The sequence below is a fragment of the Typopeltis vanoorti genome, chromosome 26, assembly GCF_054136105.1.
Source record: "Typopeltis vanoorti isolate ZY-2024b chromosome 26, IOZ_Tvanoo_1.0, whole genome shotgun sequence".
Lineage (NCBI taxonomy): Eukaryota > Metazoa > Arthropoda > Arachnida > Uropygi > Thelyphonidae > Typopeltis > Typopeltis vanoorti.
The window spans coordinates 10,490,918-10,513,238 of record NC_143574.1 but is presented as its reverse complement, the minus strand read 5'-3'; the positions used below and the strand labels follow the sequence as shown (position 1 = coordinate 10,513,238).

Genomic DNA, 22,321 nt, shown 5'->3' with positions numbered 1-22,321 from the left:
TTGGCACTTAGATGCATAGAGATCTTTATAAAAATTCTACACAATTTCTTCTATCCTTTTGAGTAAAGCAGATGGAATTGACTGTTTAAATTTGAAGTCTTTCTCTATTTTTTTCAGGTTGGTTTTTGCCTGCACTGCTTCTCTTAGTTTTTGTATCCTGAAAGCTTTGTAGTCTTAGGAATTCTTTTCCTTACAGATAATTTTGTATTCTAGAAAATTTTCTTCAGATTTCTTCAGTTCTTTTCTCTTTTTCAGTAGTTCTATAGTTTAAGGTGAGAGTTGTTCTCTTTTCTTTTGTTTCACAGGAATTTCTGATTTTTCTTGCACTTGTTGAATTTATTAATAAAGTCAATATAGTTATCATTTATGTAACAGTTCTTAGTAGTCCATTCGGTCTCTTCTATGTACTTCCTGAACTTGTGGTAGTCTATTTGTTTGGGTTGCCTTTTGTGGTTTGATGTTGCCCTGATATGTTTTTTTTTTTTTTTTTGTGGTCTATTCTTATAGTGGCTCTAAGAAGTCTGTGGTCAGAATCTATGTTGAAGTATGTTTCGCCTATTGTGCCAACATTTTGTACCAGTCTTTTACAGTCTGTTAAAATTTAGTCAATTTCATTTTTGTGTTTCCATTTGGTGATTGCCAAGTCCATCTTCTTCCTGGGCGTTTGTTGAAAAAAGTGTTCATGATAAAGAGTTGTTCAGCTGCAGCAAATTCAGCTAATCTCTCTCTTCTTCTATTTCTTTCTCCCATGCCATGTGGTACTATAAACTTTCATTTTCTTTTCCACATCCTATTTTGGCATTAAAGTCATAAATATTATTAAAAACTATATTTGATGGCTACGTAAGATAAGAATCTCCCACACCTTTGGGGGGGGGGGGGAAGAGACAATCGCTCTGATTCAGATTTGGTCAATTTAAAAGGGCTTTGCAACTTTCTTTGAAAAGGTATTCATATTAAACCTGCTTCTATGGAGAACGAGCTTCATCCCACTGGATACTGTGTTTTGTGTCGATACCATGTTATGCCAGACTACACTTTCAAGGTTTCATATATTCAATATAATATTGATGTTCACTAATTCTTTTTTCCCACAGAAAGGCCTATTTGTCCAAAGTATGTTAGATTACATTCACATAGTATCTGGTAAACACTGGCTAATGATAGATTTGCCAGTTTGTCTTTTGTAGATGGCAACAGATGAGAAATTTTGTTGATCAGAAAATATGTGGGAATGAGATGATACTTCTCCAAAATTCTACCAATCGGTTCCAAGATGCCAGAAACATAAGAGATTGGAACCCTGCGGTCTGTTGAAGAATCCTGAGGTGGTGGAACATAGGAATCAATTATCTGCTGGATTAGATTAAGGTTGTACCATTAAATTCCATTAACGTTTTAATAGTGAGAAGTTCTTGTTGTAAGCTTGAGGGAGAGGAGCACACCTTATGTGGTCTATTAATTAAAGACTTTTGATAACTTCAAAATTCTACTGATTTGTAAAATTTTGAAGAAGTATCATCTAATTCCCACATATTTTCTAATCAACAAAATTTCTCGTCTATTGCCATCTACAAAAGACAAACTGGTACCTCTATCATTATTGGGCATTTACCAGATACTGTGTGAATGTAATCTAACATACTTACAAACAGGTTGTTCTGTGTGAAAAAAAAAAAATTAATGAACATCAATATTATATCAAATACATGAAACCTCAAAAGTCTGGTCTGGCACAACATAGTATTGACACTAAACACAATATCCAGTAAGATAAAGCTCATCTTCTCCATAGATGTAGGTTTAAATATGAACACCTTTTCAAAGAAAGTTGCGAAGCCCTTTTACATCGGCCAAATCTGAATCAGAGCGATTGTCTCTCTCTTTCCCAAAAGTGTGGAAGATTCTTATCTTATGTAACTATCAAAAATAGTTTTTAATAATATTTTTAATATTATTTATTAATATTAATTTCTAGCACATGGGAACAGTTTTAATTGGTAAACCACCAACTGCTGTATGTACGTTGTATTTATGTCCCTTTGATTTGCTTGTTTCTACATGCTGTACTGCAATTTTCAGTACGAAATATCCGTACTTTTGTTTCATTATTATTATTATTATTATTATTCAGGCCTCCAAGGAGTCAAAAGACTCATCGAGGGAGGTCCTTCCTAAGACATAATGTCTGTCAAGACTCATCGAGGGGAGATCCCCCCCTGAGAAACACAAAGTCTATCATACCACTCTTTAAACTCACTGACCATTCTCGCTCCCACCACTCCATCAGGCAATGCATTCCACGGCTCAACCACCCTCCACACAAAGAAACCACTCCTTACCCTCTTGCTCACAGTTTCCTTTCGTAACTTCCAGGGATGGCCTCTTGTCATCACTCCTTCCTGCTGATCAACCAAGCGAAAGAACTCCCCAGTGTCAACCCTGTAACCACCTCTCAACAGTTTAAAAGTCTCAATCATATCACCTCTCCTTCTTCTATCCACCAAACTCTGCAGTCCACATTCTCTCAGCCGATCCTCATAACTATCCTTGTACAGTCCTGAAACCATCTTTGTCATCCGTCTTTGTCCCCTAATTTATCCCCTTCAAATCCTGGGGACCAAATCTGAGAACAATAGTCCAAGTATGGTCTGATCAGAGACTTATACAACGGAATGATAACCCTCTTATCTCTGCAGGTCAGTGTCCTTCTCATAATAGCAGCAATCCTCTGTGTTACCTTCACCACCTTTGCAATATGTCCCCTAAACTTCAGGTTTCCATCAATCATCAACCCCAGATCTCCTGTCCCCCCCCACCCCCTCCAGCACAACTCCTCCCATAGAGTATGCAGCATCCCATCGATGTTTCCCAAACCTCAAGACCTTACATTCTGCTGCATCAAACCGACACCCCCATTCACCTGCCCATCTATACAGCCCATCCAAATCCTCCTGCAGGGCTACCACATCCACACCACTACTAATAATCCCTCCCAGCTTCGCATCATCCGCAAACAACTGAATATCCCCCTGCAATCCACTGGCTATGTCATTGATATAAAGGTTAAACAATATAGGTCCCAGCACTGAGCCCTGTGGGACCCCACCTGCAACCCTCTGCCTCCCGGAAACTGCTCCACCATACACGACTCTCCGATACCCACCAGACAGCCAATCCCGAATCCAGTTGACCAATCCGACATCCAGACCCATGTGCTGCAACCTAAATATCAGCCCATCATGTGGCACCCCGCCAAATGCCTTCGCCAAGTCTAAGAAAATTGCAGTATATGCCCTTCCCTCATCTAATGTTCTTGTAACTTCATTATAAAAGGCTAGCATATTGCCAAAACAAGAGCGTCCCTTCACAAATCCATGTTGACTCTCACAGATAACATTACCCTCATCTGCCCAATGCTATATACGGTCCCTCACTACTTTCTCCAAGATCTTAACAACTACTGATGACACACAGACTGGCCTATAATTAGACACTTCCAGTCTGTCACCACCCTTATGCAATGGCACTATCCCACCCTCCTTCCACTCCCTGGGCACCTTTGCCAAAGCCAGACTTTCATTGAAAAGCCATGCTAAAGGTACTGTCAGTTCCCTAGCACATTCTCTCAAAACTCGTGGTGAAATACCATCCAGTCCCACAGCCCTACTGACATCCAGAGCACTCAGTACCCGAAACACACACTCCTCCTGCACCTCCAGACCTCGAACCAAAAAATTACTGGCCCGTGGGGGGATCGAACCCACGACCTTCGCGTTATTAGCACGACGCTCTAACCAACTGAGCTAACAGGTCACAAAAATATGTTGCGAAACATCCTGCTGCCCAGCAATCATTCCAATTACGCTACACGAAACTTGTTTAAAGTTTAAAATTAAAGTTAATTACTGTGGTTATCATGTAATTTATTATTTAAAAATACTTGCTCTTTTGTAATTGTTCTTTTCTGTTTTTTCTTTAATAATTGCTCTTTTCTCTTCACCTTGAAGAGAAAAGAACAATTAGGTTGCTTAATGACTCATCCTCACCAATTCATACCATTCACTTTCACACAGATATTTAGTTTCTGCTACTTCATTTTCTACAAATGTTTCCTTCATCATACATATGAATTTGGATCAAAAACTCCCTCTCTCTCTCTCTCTCTTGTTCAAGGCATTACATTGTTTCTGAATATCCATTAATTCTATGCAAATCTCAAATCTCATCCAATAACTAAATAACTAAATACTCACATTTTAGTGTGAATGTTCATAAGAGCTCTCTAAAAATTGATCCTGTAGAAAAATGAACAATTGACCCTTGACACCACAAGGTAAAAGAGGGTAAAAGGAAGATGAGATGATGAGCAATTTCATATGTTAAATTATTGCTGCTAGCATTTTCTAGTCATTCATCATAATTTGCAACAAAAATTCTCTTCTCTCTTCCCAAACCAGCTGAAATGGGTGCAGCAGCAGCTCTTTCTTCCCAGTTCACTCCAAACTCCCAGAATAAATTTTTGTTCCTCTTCATTCACACTCCTTCTGTTGTTGTATTTTGGAACAATCTTCCCTTTTTAAAGAGCACAATCTACAAGTCTTCAAATCCAATATTAAAAGTTTTTTCTCCTGAACTTTCTGACCATGCGCAGTATTAATGTATTACAAGTTGACCAACCTCTCATGCATGAGATTACCATATGGAAAAAAAAAATCGAAAATGCTGAAAATTAGATGATTATTATTTTTTTGAAAACTGTCATGTCACGACAATTACAAAAAATTGTCATGCCATATAAACTCAAACTTGTTTACTGTAAAAGAGAGCTGCATAAATCAAGTGATAGCTGTATAAAGTCAAAAAGAGCTGTAGGTTCTGTTATGGTAATGCATGATGTTGTTACAGAAGAATTCTTCCAAAAAAACTTTTTTCTTTCTTTTTTTTTTTTTTTTTTTTAATTATTACAGGCTATTTTCATGATTGTTATACCCATTTTCTGAGAAGAGTAATGATAGGATTCCACATAAAGTAACACATACTGGTAAACTACTAATACACAGCAAACAATAAACTGTCTACAATCATATAAAATTTTGTTGATTTTCCTTCAAGGATGAAATAAAATCAGCTGTAAGATAGCTGTATTATATCTGTCAATTGCCTCTGCTCTCTCAGCCACTTTGTCTATTTTTGAAAGATAAAAAAATGTGTCTCTGGGAGGAAAATCCACAACTATGCATGAAGCACCAACTCACCTTCAGCTGAAAAGAAACTCTTATGATTCTTTGCATCCTGATCAGATTTTAATCCAGGTGTTTTTAATAAAAAGATTCTGATGATTGCAATAAGGAGGTGTTAGCAAAATGTGTAAGCACCTAAAAGATTCATTATGAACATAACCTCACTTTGGAATTTAATTTATTGAACTTCTTTACTACAATCCATCTCCATTTTACTTTGAAGTGAAACATTTTTAGTGAAAAAAAAAACAAATTATTTTAAAAAAAATACAAAACAGCTCCACTCTGGAATGTTAAATTTTTAATAACATTTAATATTTAAACATCTCTAATAACATTTAGGTTATTAGAGATGTTTAAAAATATATAAGTTTAATATATTTTTATATATTAAACTTATTATATATTAAACTGTGAAAATATAAGTTTAAATTTTCAAATTGTGTGGTAAAAGCAATCATTAGTTATTTAAATATTGTTGTATGATAGCTATGATCAGTAGGCAGTGTTTAGTGTAATTACATTTCTGTATTTATTAAATTTCTTTGTGTTTCTTGTATACAAGCTTTTGAGCATGAGTAAAATGGTGGTGAAACATAGGATGGTGCAAAAGACAATAGCAAGTGGCATGGATTTTTCGAAAAAGATGAGATGCCATGAATGCAATATGTATGCACTTGGGGAGAGATTGAAGATATTTATGCGGAGAGGATTAATAGGAGAGATGAAAGAGTTTGGGTGTAAGAAAGTATGGATTATGAGATATCATTGAATGCAAGTGGTAGCAGGCAAAAGATCATGGATGGTATGGTAGTAAGCAGAGTTGATAGTATCACTGAGTGACTGAATGGTAATAGTAAGACAGCATGAAGAGATGTCAGCAAGTTAGTGGTGAGAGAGCAAGCATAGTTAGCAGTGAGTTAGCAGTAAGACAGTGGACGTGCAAGGTAGTGAAAATGTGATTTGCATAAATGCATTGAGCAAGTAACTGAAGAGATGAAAGCAGAGTTGGTAAAGATGAGGCAAGAGATTAAATGTATGAGGAATGAACTGAGGAGAATTAGGGATTTGCATGGGAATTTAAGAAAGAGTGGGATGAAAGATTGGAAAGAAATATCGAATGATCTGAGAGTGGCAATGTGCAAGGATTCGATGATAAGAGGTGTGGTGAGTGAAAACATGGTCTGCTTTCTGGGAGGTAGAATGAGCAGAATGGTTAAAGTAGTCACTGTGTTGCCCAGGTATGATAATAACAAGTTGAGTCCATTTTGTGAATGTGTAGGATGAATTTGAGGAATGGATAGAGCTGTATAAAAGAAATTGGCTATAATTGAATGGATATGGTGCAAGTCAGTTGAAGAAACTGTTGCTACAAGAGAAATTGACTGAAGTGAATGTAAGACCTGATAGTTTTAGTAGTAGATGTGTGTGTGTGGCACAAGAAAGGACTGACATAGTCAAGGATGTGGGAATAACATTAAGGGCTTGGGAGGAGTGTAATATCAGTGAGGATAAACAGGAAGGGAGTAAGGAGAAGCTATATCCAAGACGTGTGTGTGTGGGGGGGGGTCAGTGGGACTTCTCGTAGAAACAGAAATGAGCTAGTGTGTATGTTTACAAATGCTAGAAGTATTTGAAACAAGAAGAATGAAATTGTAGCATTGATACAATTCATTTGCCCAAAAATTATTGGTGTAATGAGACATGATTGAACGAGGGTGACATTCTGACAGGAATAGAGATGGAGGGATATGTAGTTTTTCATGAAGACAAGGCAAAAAGAGAGGACCAAAGGAGTTGCGCCCATCTAGGGTGGAGATGCAAGGAGCAAATACTGACAGTGGTTTTGAATTAGTATGGTATGAAGTGGAGGTGGACTGGATGAAATGTTTAGTAGGGCATTGCTATGGGTATTATCACCTGGAAATGTGGAAGGAAGTGAGAAGAAAATGTTTAAGCAAATTAGTCTGGCTAATAAGAAAAGAGTGATCATTATGGGCGATTCCAATCATGGTATTCCAAATATAAACTGGAATGAAAAGACAGCATGATGAACCAAAGAGAATGAATTTCTTGAGTTTTTAAGGGACAACTGCCTTAAGCATTGCATAACAGAGGCCACACGTGAATTGAGTGTCTTGGATTTGATTATCTCATCAGATGTCGTAAATGAAGTGTCATATCCTGGTGAAAGTGATCATGTAGCGATAACTTGGGTAGTGGCCAGCCATATCAGAATGTTTGTGAGAAAGAGTTATACACCCTCTGTCCAAAAAGAAACTGAACTTTTGATAGAAAATAAAACACGGGTCAATTATAATTATTCAAATAATTTATTTCAATCAATATACTCTCCCTCAGCTTCGATACAGCATTTGGCATGGTCAATTAATTTGTTAAACGAGTTTTTTTATATCGGTTTTTGGGATACTGTTGAGGTCGTGGCGATACGACAATGGTGTCGTATCGCTTTCCTTTCATCGGCAAATGAAGTCGGTGGAAGAGAAAGAAGTCACAGGGTGCTAAATCAGGTGAATACGGCGAGTGATCCAACACACAAACTTAGTTTTGGCTCAAAAACTGTCTCATAATGTTCGAATGATGAGATGGTGCATTATCGTGCAAAAGTGACCAGTGCCTGCCATGATATTCATGCCATATGGGAAGAATTCTCACTATCAATTGCTTCAAAACTTCGAGATAAAACTCACCATTGACCATTTGGCAAGGCGGAACGAATTCTTTGTGGATAATGCCCTTGGAATCGTAGAAACAAATCAGCATTGTCTTTACTTTTGACTTCTCTAAGCAACTTTTTTCCGGATGCCCCTCTTCTGGTGGTTTCCACTCAGCACTCTGGAGCTTTGTTTCGGGCTCATACTCAAAACACCAAGTTTTGTCACCAGTAACAATCATTTCAAGGAAGTTTGGAAAATGCGGTTTTAATGTGGGAAACTTGTGGGAAACAAATTGCAAATTCAATTTATAAAGGCCCAAACTCTCGGTCAAAATGTTGTGCACAGTTGATTTTGGAATCCCCAATTCATCTTCAATCAATCTCATGAATGATTTCAGGTTTTTTTTTGATGAAATCGCGCACTTTTTGGATGTTAACTTCGCTCAGTCCAGTTTTTGGATGGCCCGGCTTTTCATCGTCCCCAAGTATCTCACGATCACTTTGAAATCGCTTAAACCACTTGGAAACTTGAGTCAGTGATAAGCATTCATCACCGTATGCTTTTTGAAGCATTTTGGTAAAACTTTTACCAAGTTTAACATGAAAGTCAATCACAGTTCTCTGTTTGAAACTTGTTTTCCGACCGTTCGTCAAAACACACTGTGTCACTCTTGGCACTATAACTCGGCTTCTAATGAAACAAATGTCATAAACAACACTAATGAAGGTTGCCGCCTTCAACAACAAAAAGATACAACAGGTGGCACCACTAGTTTCTTCTATTTTTGAAAAGTTCGGTTTCTTTTTGGACAGAGGGTGTATGTGGAACTATAAGGCAGGTTATCATCACAATCTCAGGAGTAGGCTTGCAGCGATATGAAAAGAGGAATTGAATGGGTGGGAAAGAAATCAATGCTGCCTGGCCTCTACTCAGGAAGTATCTGGAGGCAATGACTGAGTGTACTCCAAATTTCAGGAGATAAGTGTAAAATGGATGTCTGCAGAGGTGAAGTATGCAATCTGGAAGAATCTGAAAGGCATTGTGGAGGTGGAACAAGACAAGTGGAGATAATTAGTTACATAAGGAGTACAAGGGAGGGGACTCATTTGGTAAGAGTAGCAAAAGTGCAGTATGCGTAGCAGTTAGCAAATGATGCTAAAAGAAATTCTAGGGAGTTTTTTTTTTTTTTATATGTGGCCAGTACAAGGGAGAATGATTATGGGAGGATGATGCTGGTCAGAGATAATGGGAGAATGATAAACACGGAGGAGGTAGTAGAGGTTCTGCATTATGTTTTTGTAACATAATGCAGAACTTGAGAGCAGTAGGAATGAGGGAAGAACCAATAATAGTGAGTAAACAAGAGGTATATGAGGAATTGAGTAAACTTGATGTCAACAAGGCCATGGGACTTGATGGTATAACAAGGATTCAGAACTGGGTTGAATTCTCTTTAATGGACAGCATAGATTTATTAAAGGAAGATCATGTTTTAGCAATCAGCTTACTTATTATAACAAGGTGATGAATACATTGGACAAGGGGGTGTGCATATACAGTAGTATATTTAGATTTTGCAAAGGCTTTCAATAGATTGCACATGAGAAACAGTAGTTAAATTGGAACAGATGGGGTTGGATAATAGATTAGTGGTTGGATTGGCTGGCCAATAGGTATCAGCAGGTTGTGTATGGGGGGGGGGGGTGATATCCCAAAAACAGCAAGTCATTAGTGGTGTGCCCCAAGGGTCTGTTTTGGGGGGCATGTTGTTTAATTTGCATTTAAATGACATTGAAAAGAATTTAAATGGTTGCAGATAATGCAAAGCTAGTGAGAGTTATGAGAAGTAGAGCAGGTGTTGTAATATACTATCTGAATGGGCGAGTGTGTGGGGGGATGGATGTCAGTTTAATGTTGCAAAGTGTAAGGTTTTAAAATTTGGGAAGCAAAGATGGGATGCAGAGTATAGAACTGGTTGGGGACATTTTAGAGGAGATGAAGGATTTGGGGATTGTGGTGGATACAGACTTGAAATTTCATGAACATTTTTCTAAAATTGTGCAGACAACACAGCAGATTATGGGAATGAGGCAGAGAACACTGACGTGTAGAAATAAGGATGTTTTAATTCAATTGTACAAGACTTGGATCAGGCCACATATGGATTACTGTGCACAGATTTGGTCACCTGGTTTTCAAAAGAGTGATGAGATGTTGGAGAGGGTTCAGAGTTGATTGATGGAGTCCGTTTTTGATATCTGAAATTAAGAATATGAGAAGAGATTGAGAGAATGCAAATTACAGAGCCTAGTGGATAGTAGGAAGATTGGAGACATGACTGAGATGTATAAGTTGGTTAGGGATAATTACCAGATTAACGTAGATGAGATTTTTTTTATAGAATATCTGGAGACATAGGGAGAATGAGAGGTTATACCTGGAAGCTGTATAAGGTGAGTGTGAGCAATGCAGTGAGCAGTAGATTTTTTGAATGGAGAGAGTAGTGGGTGATTGAAATGCATTGTCTGAGAGAATGTGTGGTGAATGCAAACACAATGAGTGCATTTCAGTCACCGTATGATGAGCTGAGCATATGAGAGAGGGACCTCAGTCTCTCACACTGACAACTACAATTCCTCCACTTTCCTATACTCATATATGAGCATGAGCAGCTACCAGTCAACACTTATTTACAGTTCAACTCTAAACTCATCAAACCAACTTTTCATCCTCTGTCTTCATTTCCTATACCTCTGCTCTTTGGAACAGTCTTCCCAATTCTTCTCTTCCACCCGATCACTTACCCACACATGGCACTGTTGTGTCATTAGTCTTGGGACCTCTTATGTGTGGAGATGATAAATATACTAAAACAGATAATAAGAGGACTTCATTGTGCCATTTTGGAAGCCTATGCTATAGAGAGAAAGATAGTTTCTCAATTTAAAGTCATAATCCAAGATCATTTCTTCAAGAATTTTATGGATTAGCTCCAGGTAGGATCTTTTTTGTGATAGAATAAGTAAAAGCATCTTCGGGAAGTGCTTACATGTTTTCTGTTATAACTCACCCAAAGTATTGCAATTGACTCTTCCTCTGTCTACTTTATGATAGCAATATTTTTCACTCTTTAGATTAATAAAACTCATTAAAATTATCATATTAAAATAACTGTGGTACCTCTTCTGTTAGGCCAGCCAGTACTGCTATTAAAAGTTTTATTTATATATATGAGGTGTGTATTCGTTTGTTTGACATAATTGTGTAAGTAACAAATTTTCTAGCTAAGCGTTATGAAATGTTGTCGTTACAGCTTTAAAATATAAATAAGTAAATAAGATACATAAGTAGATAATATATATAAGAATACCATATAATATTCTAGAATTCCTGTGTCAGGTTTGAGCACAAACCATCGATACTGCCAACCTTTCACCACATTAGTGTATTTGTTAAGTAATCCTTCCAAAGGTTTTCTATATGAGAAAAAAAAAAGATGTAGTTAATTAGAATGATATTTCTTATTACTGTATTTACTGGAATATAACTCGCACTTTTTTCCCCAAAATTAAAGTTAAAATCATGGTGCGAGATATATGTGGGGATTTTCGGAACCTAAAGTGTTCCGGACAATTTAAATTGACATTTATATTTAAAATCCTTAGTATTCATTGTAATTTATAATTGCTCACATTATTTATAAAATGAATGTATTTAAATTTTAATTATCAAAATTATTTACGCGATTGTCCGCTCGCCTTCATCACACGATATATTTGAATCTTTAGCAACAATGCTTCTGTAATTAAATTAAAACAGACAGTTTCATTATTGCTTGTGCTTTTATCATTTTGGAATATTCTAGAAATTCCTCAAAAATTATAAGATCACCATGATAAAAAAAAAAAAAAAAAAAAAAAAACCTGAAGTGGGATTACCAAGAATCTGGTATATTGAGTTGAAATGCTGATTCTCTTCAACAAAATTCCAAAATACAGTATTTGAAACTGCAATAACAACATTCACTGTCTATTTCTTAAAGTTTTATATATGTGAAACTTTTTAATTTCTGTTTTCATAAAATAAAATCAGGGATGCGAAATATATGCAAGGATGAGTTATATTCAAGTAAATACGGTAAATAAATTAAAGTAGTAATTCATGCTTTGTTACCAAAAGTATGCAACACTCCAGCAGAAGCACATATGATGCAAAGGAAATGACATGGTGTTACAGGAAGATGTATATAGGGTAGCTATCAGTGAACATCATATTCAATTGGAACTAAAATCTATGTAGATCAGAACTTAACTTGAAATGCAGACAGGCTGTTAGATAACCATTGTAGAGCTGTGCATAAGACATATTTTTTGAGATGGTGCACTTCAACAGTGCAGTTGTGCATGGAACATTGCAATAAAATGTATAGGAAGCGAAACTGCAACCTAAACGACCACAAGCAGTCTAACCAGAAAATCCGAAATGGAATCATTAATCTATTCATTTTAAAAATTTTATGGAATTTACAACCGTGTTAAAAAACTTTTTTTAATTATCCCGACGCTTCGATCTTCACATCAAGATCATCATCTGGAGCATACATAAGTATACAGAACAAGCTGAGTTACATCATTAACTGTAAGCTAGAGAAACAATGATTTGATCACATATTATTCTACTAGCGTGACCTCTGGTGAAAAAAAAAAAATAATAAAATAAATTTTTACATCAAGCTAAATTCTATTTTTTTACGATGACAGGAATAAACATTCTTTTAGATGGTTTTCTTTCAGAAACAATTGGTGTCCTATTTTTAGTATTACAATTCTTATTTTTGATTTACAATACTGGATTTTCTACAGTCCTGTTTATAGTTGTTCTTGGTGAGGAAGGTCGAATATATACCTTCCATATGTTTGGGATTTTTAAACCATTGTTGTTGTTCAGATTGAGGTGGTTGCTGATAATCTCACAGGCTTCCTTGAATTTCCGTTCATACCATGTTCTAGTGTGATGTAGACAGCTGGTGGTATTCCAGTCAATTCTGTGTAAGGTATTCAGGGCATGATCAGAAAGGCCAGCTTCACCATAATTATTATATTTAATGTGGCATTTATGTTCTTTTTGTCTAATAGGAATAGTGCATCCTGTTTCTCCTATATATGGTATGTTGCAATTACAATAAATCCGGTATACTCCAGGGTGAGCTAGTGGAGGGAGTGGGTCTTTGGATGAGTTGAGTAAGTTTTTTAATTTTGCAGGAGGTTTAAAGGTGGCTTTGAGGTTGTACTTTGTAGTGCTCTGTTTATTTTGTCTGATATTCCTTTAATGTAGGGAATGGTTATGGTTTTACTGTAGTCTGGTTTGTCTTTGTTTTTTTATTGTGGTTTTGTAGAGAATTTTGTTTATAGTATTTTGGCTGTATCCGTTTTTTTGTAGGTTATTACTGATAATTTTAAACTCGTCTTTCAGTGCCTGTTCACTGGAACAAATCGTCTGAGCTCTGTTTTTAAGCGTATTGATGACACCTAGTTTTTGTGTTGGGTGGTGGTAGGAGTTTATGTGTATATATTGTGCCGTATGTGTCGGTTTTCGGTAAACAGTGAAGGAAAGATTGCCCGAGGGAAGACGTGTGACAAGTGTAGCTAGAAATGGAAGTGTGTTCTGTTTTTCAATTTCAATTGTGAACTGTATGCGTTTGTGTTGTTTGTTTAGGTAGCTAAGGAATGTGTCTAATGTCTGGTGGTTTCACGATCTGGTCCCGCGGTCTAAGGTTTCGTGATCTGGTCCCATGGCCGCCAGACATTAGACACATTCCTTAGCCACCTAAACAAACAACACAAACAGTTCACAACTGAAATTGAAAAACACAACACACTTCCGTTTCTAGATACACTTGTCACACGTCTTCCCTCGGGCAATCTTTCCTTCACTGTTTACCGAAAACCAACACATATGGGACAATATATATACATAAACTCCTACCACCACCCAACACAAAAACTAGGTGTCATCAACATGCTAAAAAACAGAGCTCAGACGATTTGTTCCAGTGAACAGGCACTGAAAGACGAGTTTAAAATTATCAGTAATAACCTACAAAAAAACGGATACAGCCAAAATACTATAAACAAAATTCTCTACAAAACCACAATAAAAAAACAAAGACAAACCAGACTACAGTAAAACTATAACCATTCCCTACATTAAAGGAATATCAGACAAAATAAACAGAGTACTACAAAGTACAACCTCAAAGCCACCTTTAAACCTCCTGCAAAATTAAAAAACTTACTCAACTCATCCAAAGACCCACTCCCTCCACTAGCTCACCCTGGAGTATACCGGATTTATTGTAATTGCAACATACCATATATAGGAGAAAAAGGATGCACTATTCCTATTAGACAAAAAGAACATAAACGCCACATTAAATATAATAATTATGGTGAAGCTGGCCTTTCTGATCATGCCCTGAATACCTTACACAGAATTGACTGGAAAACCACCAGCTGTCTACATCACACTAGAACATGGTATGAACGGAAATTCAAGGAAGCCTGTGAGATTATCAGCAACCACCCCAATCTGAACAACAACAATGGTTTAAAAATCCCAAACATATGGAAGGTATATATTCGACCTTCCTCACCAAGAACAACTATAAACAGGACTGTAGAAAATCCAGTATTGTAAATCAAAAATAAGAATTGTAATACTAAAAATAGGACACCAATTGTTTCTGAAAGAAAACCATCTAAAAGAATGTTTATTCCTGTCATCGTAAAAAAATAGAATTTAGCTTGATGTAAAAATTTATTCTATTTTTTTTTTTCACCAGAGGTCACGCTAGTAGAATAACATGTGATCAAATCATTGTTTCTCTAGCTTACAGTTAATGATGTAACTCAGCTTGTTCTGTATACTTATGTACACTCCAGATGATGATCTTGATGTGAAGATCGAAACGTCGGGAAAATTAAAAAAAGATTTTTAACACGGTTGTAAATTCCATAAAATTTTTAAAATGAATGCTGATCACCCTAAAAGAAAAAAATCATTAATCTAAAGAGTATGCAGAAGTACCAGTGGGATGTGCAAACAGTGTGCAGAGTAATGAATACACTGTATTTCCATGGGGCAAGATGCTGTCCACAAAACCTTTCTGGGAGTTTGTGTTTGACAATGATGAATGGTATCTAAATGTCAGAAACTGGACTCTGAGCAGCTGTAGGTTTGATAGATAGGTAAGTCTGATGGCAACCAAGCAAATGTTATATCAACTACAAAACTAAAGCATGATGATGAAAGGGCAATGTAAGAGTATATTTTTGTGGTATGGAATTAGTCCACTGGATTTCACCAATACTGTGCAATCAGATATACCTACATGTCCTGAATAATGTACATTCTTGCACGTATGAAATTCTACAATGAAGGACCATATCTGTTTGTGCAAGACAATGCCCTCTGTTACAGAGCAAATTCTACAATGGATTGATCAGCCCAGAGTCCTAATCTATACTTAAACTTTATACAATAATTCTATCCACAAAAGATTGTAGCCAGTTAAGCCCACCCGAGTTCAAATGTGGGTGGGTTAAGGGTTAGCTAATCTGGAAACCCTAATCTAGATACAAATCAAACGTGCATTTTTTTTCAAGTTGCACCAGTCCTCCAACAGAGTGATGATGGTCTCATACTGATTAATGAAATTTATCAACCATCTAAAGACATTTTCAAACATTTGTGCCACAATGAGATTTGAACTTGGTTAGAGAGCAAATATGTTATCCACTCCAAATCACTTGTGAAATAAATTAATGACATTTGAAACTTGAAATCCCATGAAACTTGTCTGAAGTAAAGTTTACTTCAGAAAGTTTACTATGTGGACTAAATGAGAGGGAGTGAGATTTTAGGTGGGAAACGAATTTTGTTATCCAGTGTGAGATCACTGCTCCACCCTTATCCAGAAAAATATAAAAAATAAAATCCTCCAATTTTTCTCTAAGTCTCCTATGACTTTTGATTAGCCTGCTTTTACATGTTGCTTTGCTTTCTTAGATTTTTCTCAGTATTCTTCTCAGCACACATGCTATATTATAGGTTTGCAACCTTTCAGGGCAGGAGCCATTAAAAAAAAATGCTATTATAGACATGGGACTTTGCATTTCTTGGATGTTCCACTACTTTTGTCAACTGTGTGTTTTACTGAAATAAAACAAATGAAATGAGAATTTCCCACCCACCCCTATTCATATCAGCACTCTGTATGCTAAAAAAAAAAAAAAAAAAAAAAAAAATGTTAGACAAGCAATTCTCACTCCCATAAATAGGAACAAGTAGAATGTATTGAGAAAAGGAACCAACTAATGTTCTTTTGAATAGCTGAAAATTTTAATTCCTGAAAAACATTTGGTGGAAAGCACCTATTACAGAAAACAGAGGTAGATGGAATGAAGAAGAAGAAGGTTCTGTGTATTTGATTTAGAGTATGAATGACATTGAGTAGCTAACACTAATGCTTATACAGGCCTATCAGAAAGTGAAAGAATAATGGATGCAAGTTCAGCGAAATGGTATTCACAATATCTATAGAAGTACCGGTAATACTAAGATAGTGGTTAGAATGAGTCTGTGCATGTGCGCATCTGTCTATCCATTGATTAGAAAAATTGCCCTCTTCTGCCTAGTGGCAAGAATTTTTAGGGAAAATATTCGTGCACTACCCCATATGTGAGAACAATACTCTAAGATTAAAAAGATTTGAAATTTCTACATAGTTAGCATTTTGAAGAGGAAATAAGTAATAGTGTAAACAACAGGAACACCAAGATTTTCTAATGTCGAGGAGACTGGGTGCATATGTCAGAAAAGGCTATAGGCAGTGGTGAGCTATAAGGGGCTCGCACGAGCCCTTTGTTAAATTTTTCTCAAATTTGGGAGCCCCTTGTTCTAGTTGTTTACTTTTTTATTTTTTCAAAAAAAAAAAATTTTTTTTTGAAACATTAAGCAATGAACTCATACGGTAACCTAACAAAAATTAGTCTATTAGGAAGTGTATAGATTATTTGGAATTATTGTTTCAACTCCTCTATAACGAATGCACCCAAGTTTGAACATAAAATAAGCACATGCGCTATCTTTACCCTTCTCCCTTTTGGTAGCCAATCGTATGGTAAAACCAGTAGCCAATCAAATGTTTTATAGAAGATTTCATTCTTATTATATTTTGATAGTTAAAAAATGTTTTTCTTATGTAAGATAAATTAATACAGTTGATTGTGTGCAAATATTTCACGTTTAGATCATGAAATATTTGTTTAAAAATGATAGCCTTTAGAGGTTGATTGTCCTCTCATACTTTTTGATTGGAATTTGTACACAAGCTGTATTAATAAAAGTTTTTGTGTGAAATACAGCTTTTTTTTTTTTTTTTTTTCCTGCTCGACAATGCGAGCCCTTTGTTAAAATTTCCATAACTCACCACTGGCTATAGGTAAACATCCAGTGGTGTAGCTAGGGGGAGCAGCACTGTTCAAGTGAGACACAATTTTATTTTTCGATGATTCTTTTATTTATGTTAACTTAGTAATTTTTATTACTTAATTAATAATTAGTTTTTAACAACTATACTTACAACTAAAATAAACATAAGAATATTGTTTTAATTTATTTCCCTATATATCGTTTTGACTTTTTGTAGTATTTTTGGTGTATTGAGAGGGGCAGCAAACTCAGGAACCACTCTGGGAGGCAAAAGCTCTAGCTACGCCACTGTAAATATCAGCCAACTTAGCCCAACAAATAAAGGAGGTATTTAATCTTCTCTGAGGATATTGGCGAAAGAAAGTTAAAATCCTTTGGACACATTGAAAAGATGGAAGGAAGACTTCTCATAACAGTAATAGAAAGTATTGACAGTCTACCTCCATACACACACACACACCATCCATTCATCTCATTGACAGTCTACTGCTTCTTCTTTTCCAAAGAAATAGTAGTATGGAGTGATTGATCTTCAGAGAGTTGAAGCCTCCAAAAAAGCATACAACAGGACTACATGGCGAGGACTGGTGGCACATCCCTGAGCATTGTAATGACCATGTGGCATCTTGCATGTCCAACGAACAGATGATAAGAATCTGGATATTAAATGAAGGTAATAAAGAAGAGAATGAACAGGATCCTTTTTTGAAGGAAGACAGCTAGCATGTTCTCACTTCACTGAAGAATGGTATTGAAAGTTTATTTTTCACTTGGTTAGACTATAATAAATTTAGTTTAATCCTTTATCCAAGTGTGAGCAAACAAAGTTTGCACCTGAAAGTATCTTCAGGACTGAGGTAAGGTAGTACAACACAGGGCAACTCGTTGCAAAGGTGGAGCAAGCTAACATCACTCCTATCTCAGTATCTCCCATAATGCACAACACATCTCCTTAAGGATATGTATAATGTTATGCATTAAGGGGAGGGCCACTACCCAGACTAATTTCGACCTTTATTGAGGTCTCTTCAGTGGGAGCCAGGCCCAGACATGGAGATAATGAGATCTCTTCAGTTAGAGCCAGGCCCAGATGTGGAGATATTGAGGTCTCTTCAGTGGGAGCCAGGCCCAGATGTGGAGATATTGAGGTCTCTTCAGTGGGAGCCAGGCCCAGATGTGGAGATATTGAGGTCTCTTCAGTAGGAGCCAGGCACAGATGTGGGGATATTGAGGTCTCTTCAGTAGGAGCCAGGCACAGATGTGGGGATATTGAGGTCTCTTCAGTGGGAGCCAGGCCCAGATGTGGGGATATTGAGGTTTCTTCAGTGGGAGCCAGGCCCAGATGTGGGGATATTGAGGTTTCTTCAGTGGGAGCCAGGCCCAGATGTGGAGATACCAGGCAGAAGCAATGGCAGGTCATCTTTACCTATAGGAGTTGCCAAATGGTGTGCCACCTTTTTATTAAATTACTCTGGATTTAGAGAAAGATGTTGAAAGTTTATTTTTCACTTGGTTAGACTATAATAAATTTAGTTTAATACTTTATCCAAGTGTGAGCAAACAAAGTTTGTACCTGAAAGTATCTTCAGGACTGGGGTAAGGTAGTACAACACCGGGCAACTCGTTGCAAATGTGGAGAAAGCTCTCATCACTCCTATCTCAGTATCTCCCACCCAAGTCCTGAAGATACTTTCAGGCGCAAACTTTGTTTGCTCACACTTGGACAAAGGATTAAACTAAACTTATTATAGTCTAACCAAGTGAAAAATAAACTCTCAACATCTTTCTCTGAATCTGGAGTAATTTACTAATAAGGTTGTACACCCTTTGGCAACTCCTATAGGTTGGGATGACCTCTCACTGCTTCTATCTTGGTGTCTCCACTACTGGGCCTGGCTCCCACTGACGAGACCTCAATAAAGGTTGAAACCGGTATGGATAGTGGCCCTTGCCTTAATGCATAGCATTACACATATCCGCAAGGAGATGTGTTTTGCATTATGGGAGATACTGAGATAAGAGTGATGAGAGCTTTCTCCACCTTTGCAATGAGTTGCCCGGTGTTGTACTACCTTACCCCAGTCCTGAAGATACTTTCAGATGCAAACTTTGTCTGCTCACACTTGGACAAAGGATTAAACTAAACTTATTATAGGCTAGAAAGGTGATGAGCATTGTAAAGAAGAAAATGTACAGTATGAGAGGAGATTGGGTCAGGCCAAGGTTAACTGAAGGGAATTTTTCTGCTACATGGCAAGCAAGAGGAAGAATAATTATGGCAGACTAACAGCTGCAAAGAATATAGTGGAATTATTGAACAAGCACTTTATCAGCATATATCATATTGGTATAAATGATCCAGTACAATATATAGAAGAGAGGCAAATATTAGGAGAATTGAAAGTGAAAGGAACAGAGATGTATCAGATGTTGGTTGGGTTAGACGTGAATAAGGCTGTGGGAATGGATGACATATCACCACGTATTCTTAAAGAATGTGCACCACAGTTGATTTTGCCCTTGACCTGGTTATTTAATGAAAGTCTTGCAGTGGATAGAGTTTCTAAGGAGTGGAAAGAAGGCAAAATAGTACCACTCGCAAGCATGGCTCTAAGACAGAAGTCTCCAACTATAGGCCAGTCTGTATAACTGCAGTTGTGGTCAAGGTGTTGGAGAGATTGGTAGGGAATAGAATACAGAATTGGGTTGATGGATATAGCATTCTTCATGATGGTCAGCATAGATCGGTAAAGGGTACATCCTGTTTTAGTAATTTACTTGCATTTTATAATAAGGTGACAAGTGTGTTAGATAAGGGAGAATCGTATACAGTCATATTCTTAGACTTTGCAAAAGATTTGAAAGATTACCACATGATAAGTTGGTGTACAAAATGCAAAGAATGGAAGTAGAAAGTATATTGGTTAGATGGATCAGAGATTGGCTCTTTGAATGATACCAGCAGGCTGTGTATGATGGAGTAGAGTCTCAAAAAAGAAGGGTAACTAGTGACATGCCCCAGGGTTCTGTTCTTGGGCTCCTGCTGTTTAACTTGTTTGTAAACGATATATCATGTGGACTGACTGGGGATCCTCAGTTATTTGCTGATGATGCAAAGTTGGGAAGAATTATAAGTAGCACTGCTGATGCTGAATCCCTTCAGCATCAGCAGTGCTACATTTTACTCGGACAAAAGAGTGGGGTTGTAGTTTTAATATCAACAAGTGCAAGGTGTTGCATTTTGGAGTGCAGAAAGATAAGGCTGTGTACTATATTGATGATGCCATACTGCAGGAAGTGGATGAGATTAGAGATTTGGGAGTGATGATTGACAGTAGACTGAAGTTTAGAGGGCATATTGCTGGTGTTGCAAAGGCTGCACATCGTAGTGTTGTTATGATAAGAAATATTCTAATGTGCAAGGATAAGGAAGTCGTTGTGCCACTGTATAAGGAATGGGTCAAACCACACTTGGACTATTGTGCTCAGATCTGGCACCCGGTTTTCAATGTAATGTGGAAATATTGGAGAGGGTCCAGACGAGTGAGCGACTAAGACAATATCAGGAGTTTGGAATGCTGGCTATGAAGAGAGAGATTGAAGAAATGTGGATTGCAGAGTTTGGTGGATAGGAGGAAGAGAGGTGATATGATATGATAGAGACATTTAAGTTAGTGAGAGGATTTTATCAGATTAATCCAGAGGGATTAATCTGATAAAATTGATTATAAAAAGAGTAGAAGGTGAGAGGGCAAGAACCAGAAGTAATTCCTGGAAGTTATATAAAAGTGTGGTGAAGAAGGGTGTGAGGAGTAGATTTTTTACATGGAGAATTGTCAGTGAATGGCATGCTTTACCAGAATGTGTTGTTAATGCAAGGAGTGTTAAGGATTTTAAGATTCTATATGATAAATATGTTGTCGGTTGAATGAACCTCCCATTATTACACCCTCCATGGAGTCTGTCGACTCCATGGAGGGTGTAATAATAATAATAACAATAATAAAAGAATGTTGGCTGTCAAAAGCAAGTAGTTTGCACAGTTTGGATTTTTATTTTTATTTCTTTTGATATGCAACAATTTTTTAACTGACATAAACTGTCAGCAAACAAAATTAATGGAATCAAAAAGAGATTTTGATTTACTCAATTGGAATAAACTTAAAGTGTAATGATATTCAAAGAAGACAAGTCAGAAATATGAATATGATTCAAGTGTGGACAATGTGATTTGGGGTTTTCAATCCAAAGCAAACCTTTTTTTTTTTACCATTTTAAATAAAAGAGACTTTTAACCACTGCTAACTTGTTGTGCCTGTCATTTATGGAACAAAATACCATTTCAGATGATAATGCTACTGTACTCAAACCACTTGAAACCAAAAGGGACGTTGAGCTAACATTTGATTTCAAGATCTTCATAATGTGATTGTACCAAAATGGATTCTACAACCATTTGACCGTAATGTACCTCAAGTTGAATTTGTTTTAAAGGAAGAGTTAATTGAAATGGAAGAAGATTTGGAGGTCAAATAATCTATATTCCAAACTATGTTGTACATTGGAATAAGGAGGTTGAGGATGAACTCTGATGGCATGTGTGTATGGGGGGGGGGGAGAAATGCCTATATGAAAGGGTCAGTAGGTAAAACAAGTTGAGAACCTATGGGATAATCCATGGCATCAGTCCTCTCCTCCAGTTCATGCACAGACAATCAAGTTAAAAACTATCTCCCACTGTACCAAAAAAACAGTCACTATATGCCTCCTCTGATATTCTGCCATAAAGACATCAGAAGAATCCTTAAATACCAATAAGTCTCCTGGTCAAGACAGTATCCTTCCAACTGTATTTAATATTTGCACACCAGAATTAATATGAATCCCATGTCATGTGTATAAACCATT

General features: G+C 36.8%; 1 protein-coding gene and 1 non-coding gene across 3 annotated transcripts in view; both read right to left on the bottom strand.

The window, feature by feature from the left end:
• LOC150092319 (oxysterol-binding protein-related protein 11-like) overlaps positions 1 to 22,321 on the bottom strand; it is a 375,890-nt gene that overhangs the window by 331,425 nt on the left and 22,144 nt on the right. For both annotated transcript variants that reach the window (XM_090415181.1, XM_090415180.1), the window contains one exon: positions 11,292 to 11,397. In XM_090415181.1, the coding sequence (XP_090271307.1) occupies positions 11,292 to 11,294 (3 nt within the window). In that variant the 5' untranslated portion in view covers positions 11,295 to 11,397. The remainder of the gene's footprint in view (positions 1 to 11,291; positions 11,398 to 22,321) is intronic.
• TRNAI-AAU (transfer RNA isoleucine (anticodon AAU)) lies at positions 3,743 to 3,816 on the bottom strand. The gene has a single exon. It is a non-coding gene; the product is annotated as a tRNA-Ile (tRNA).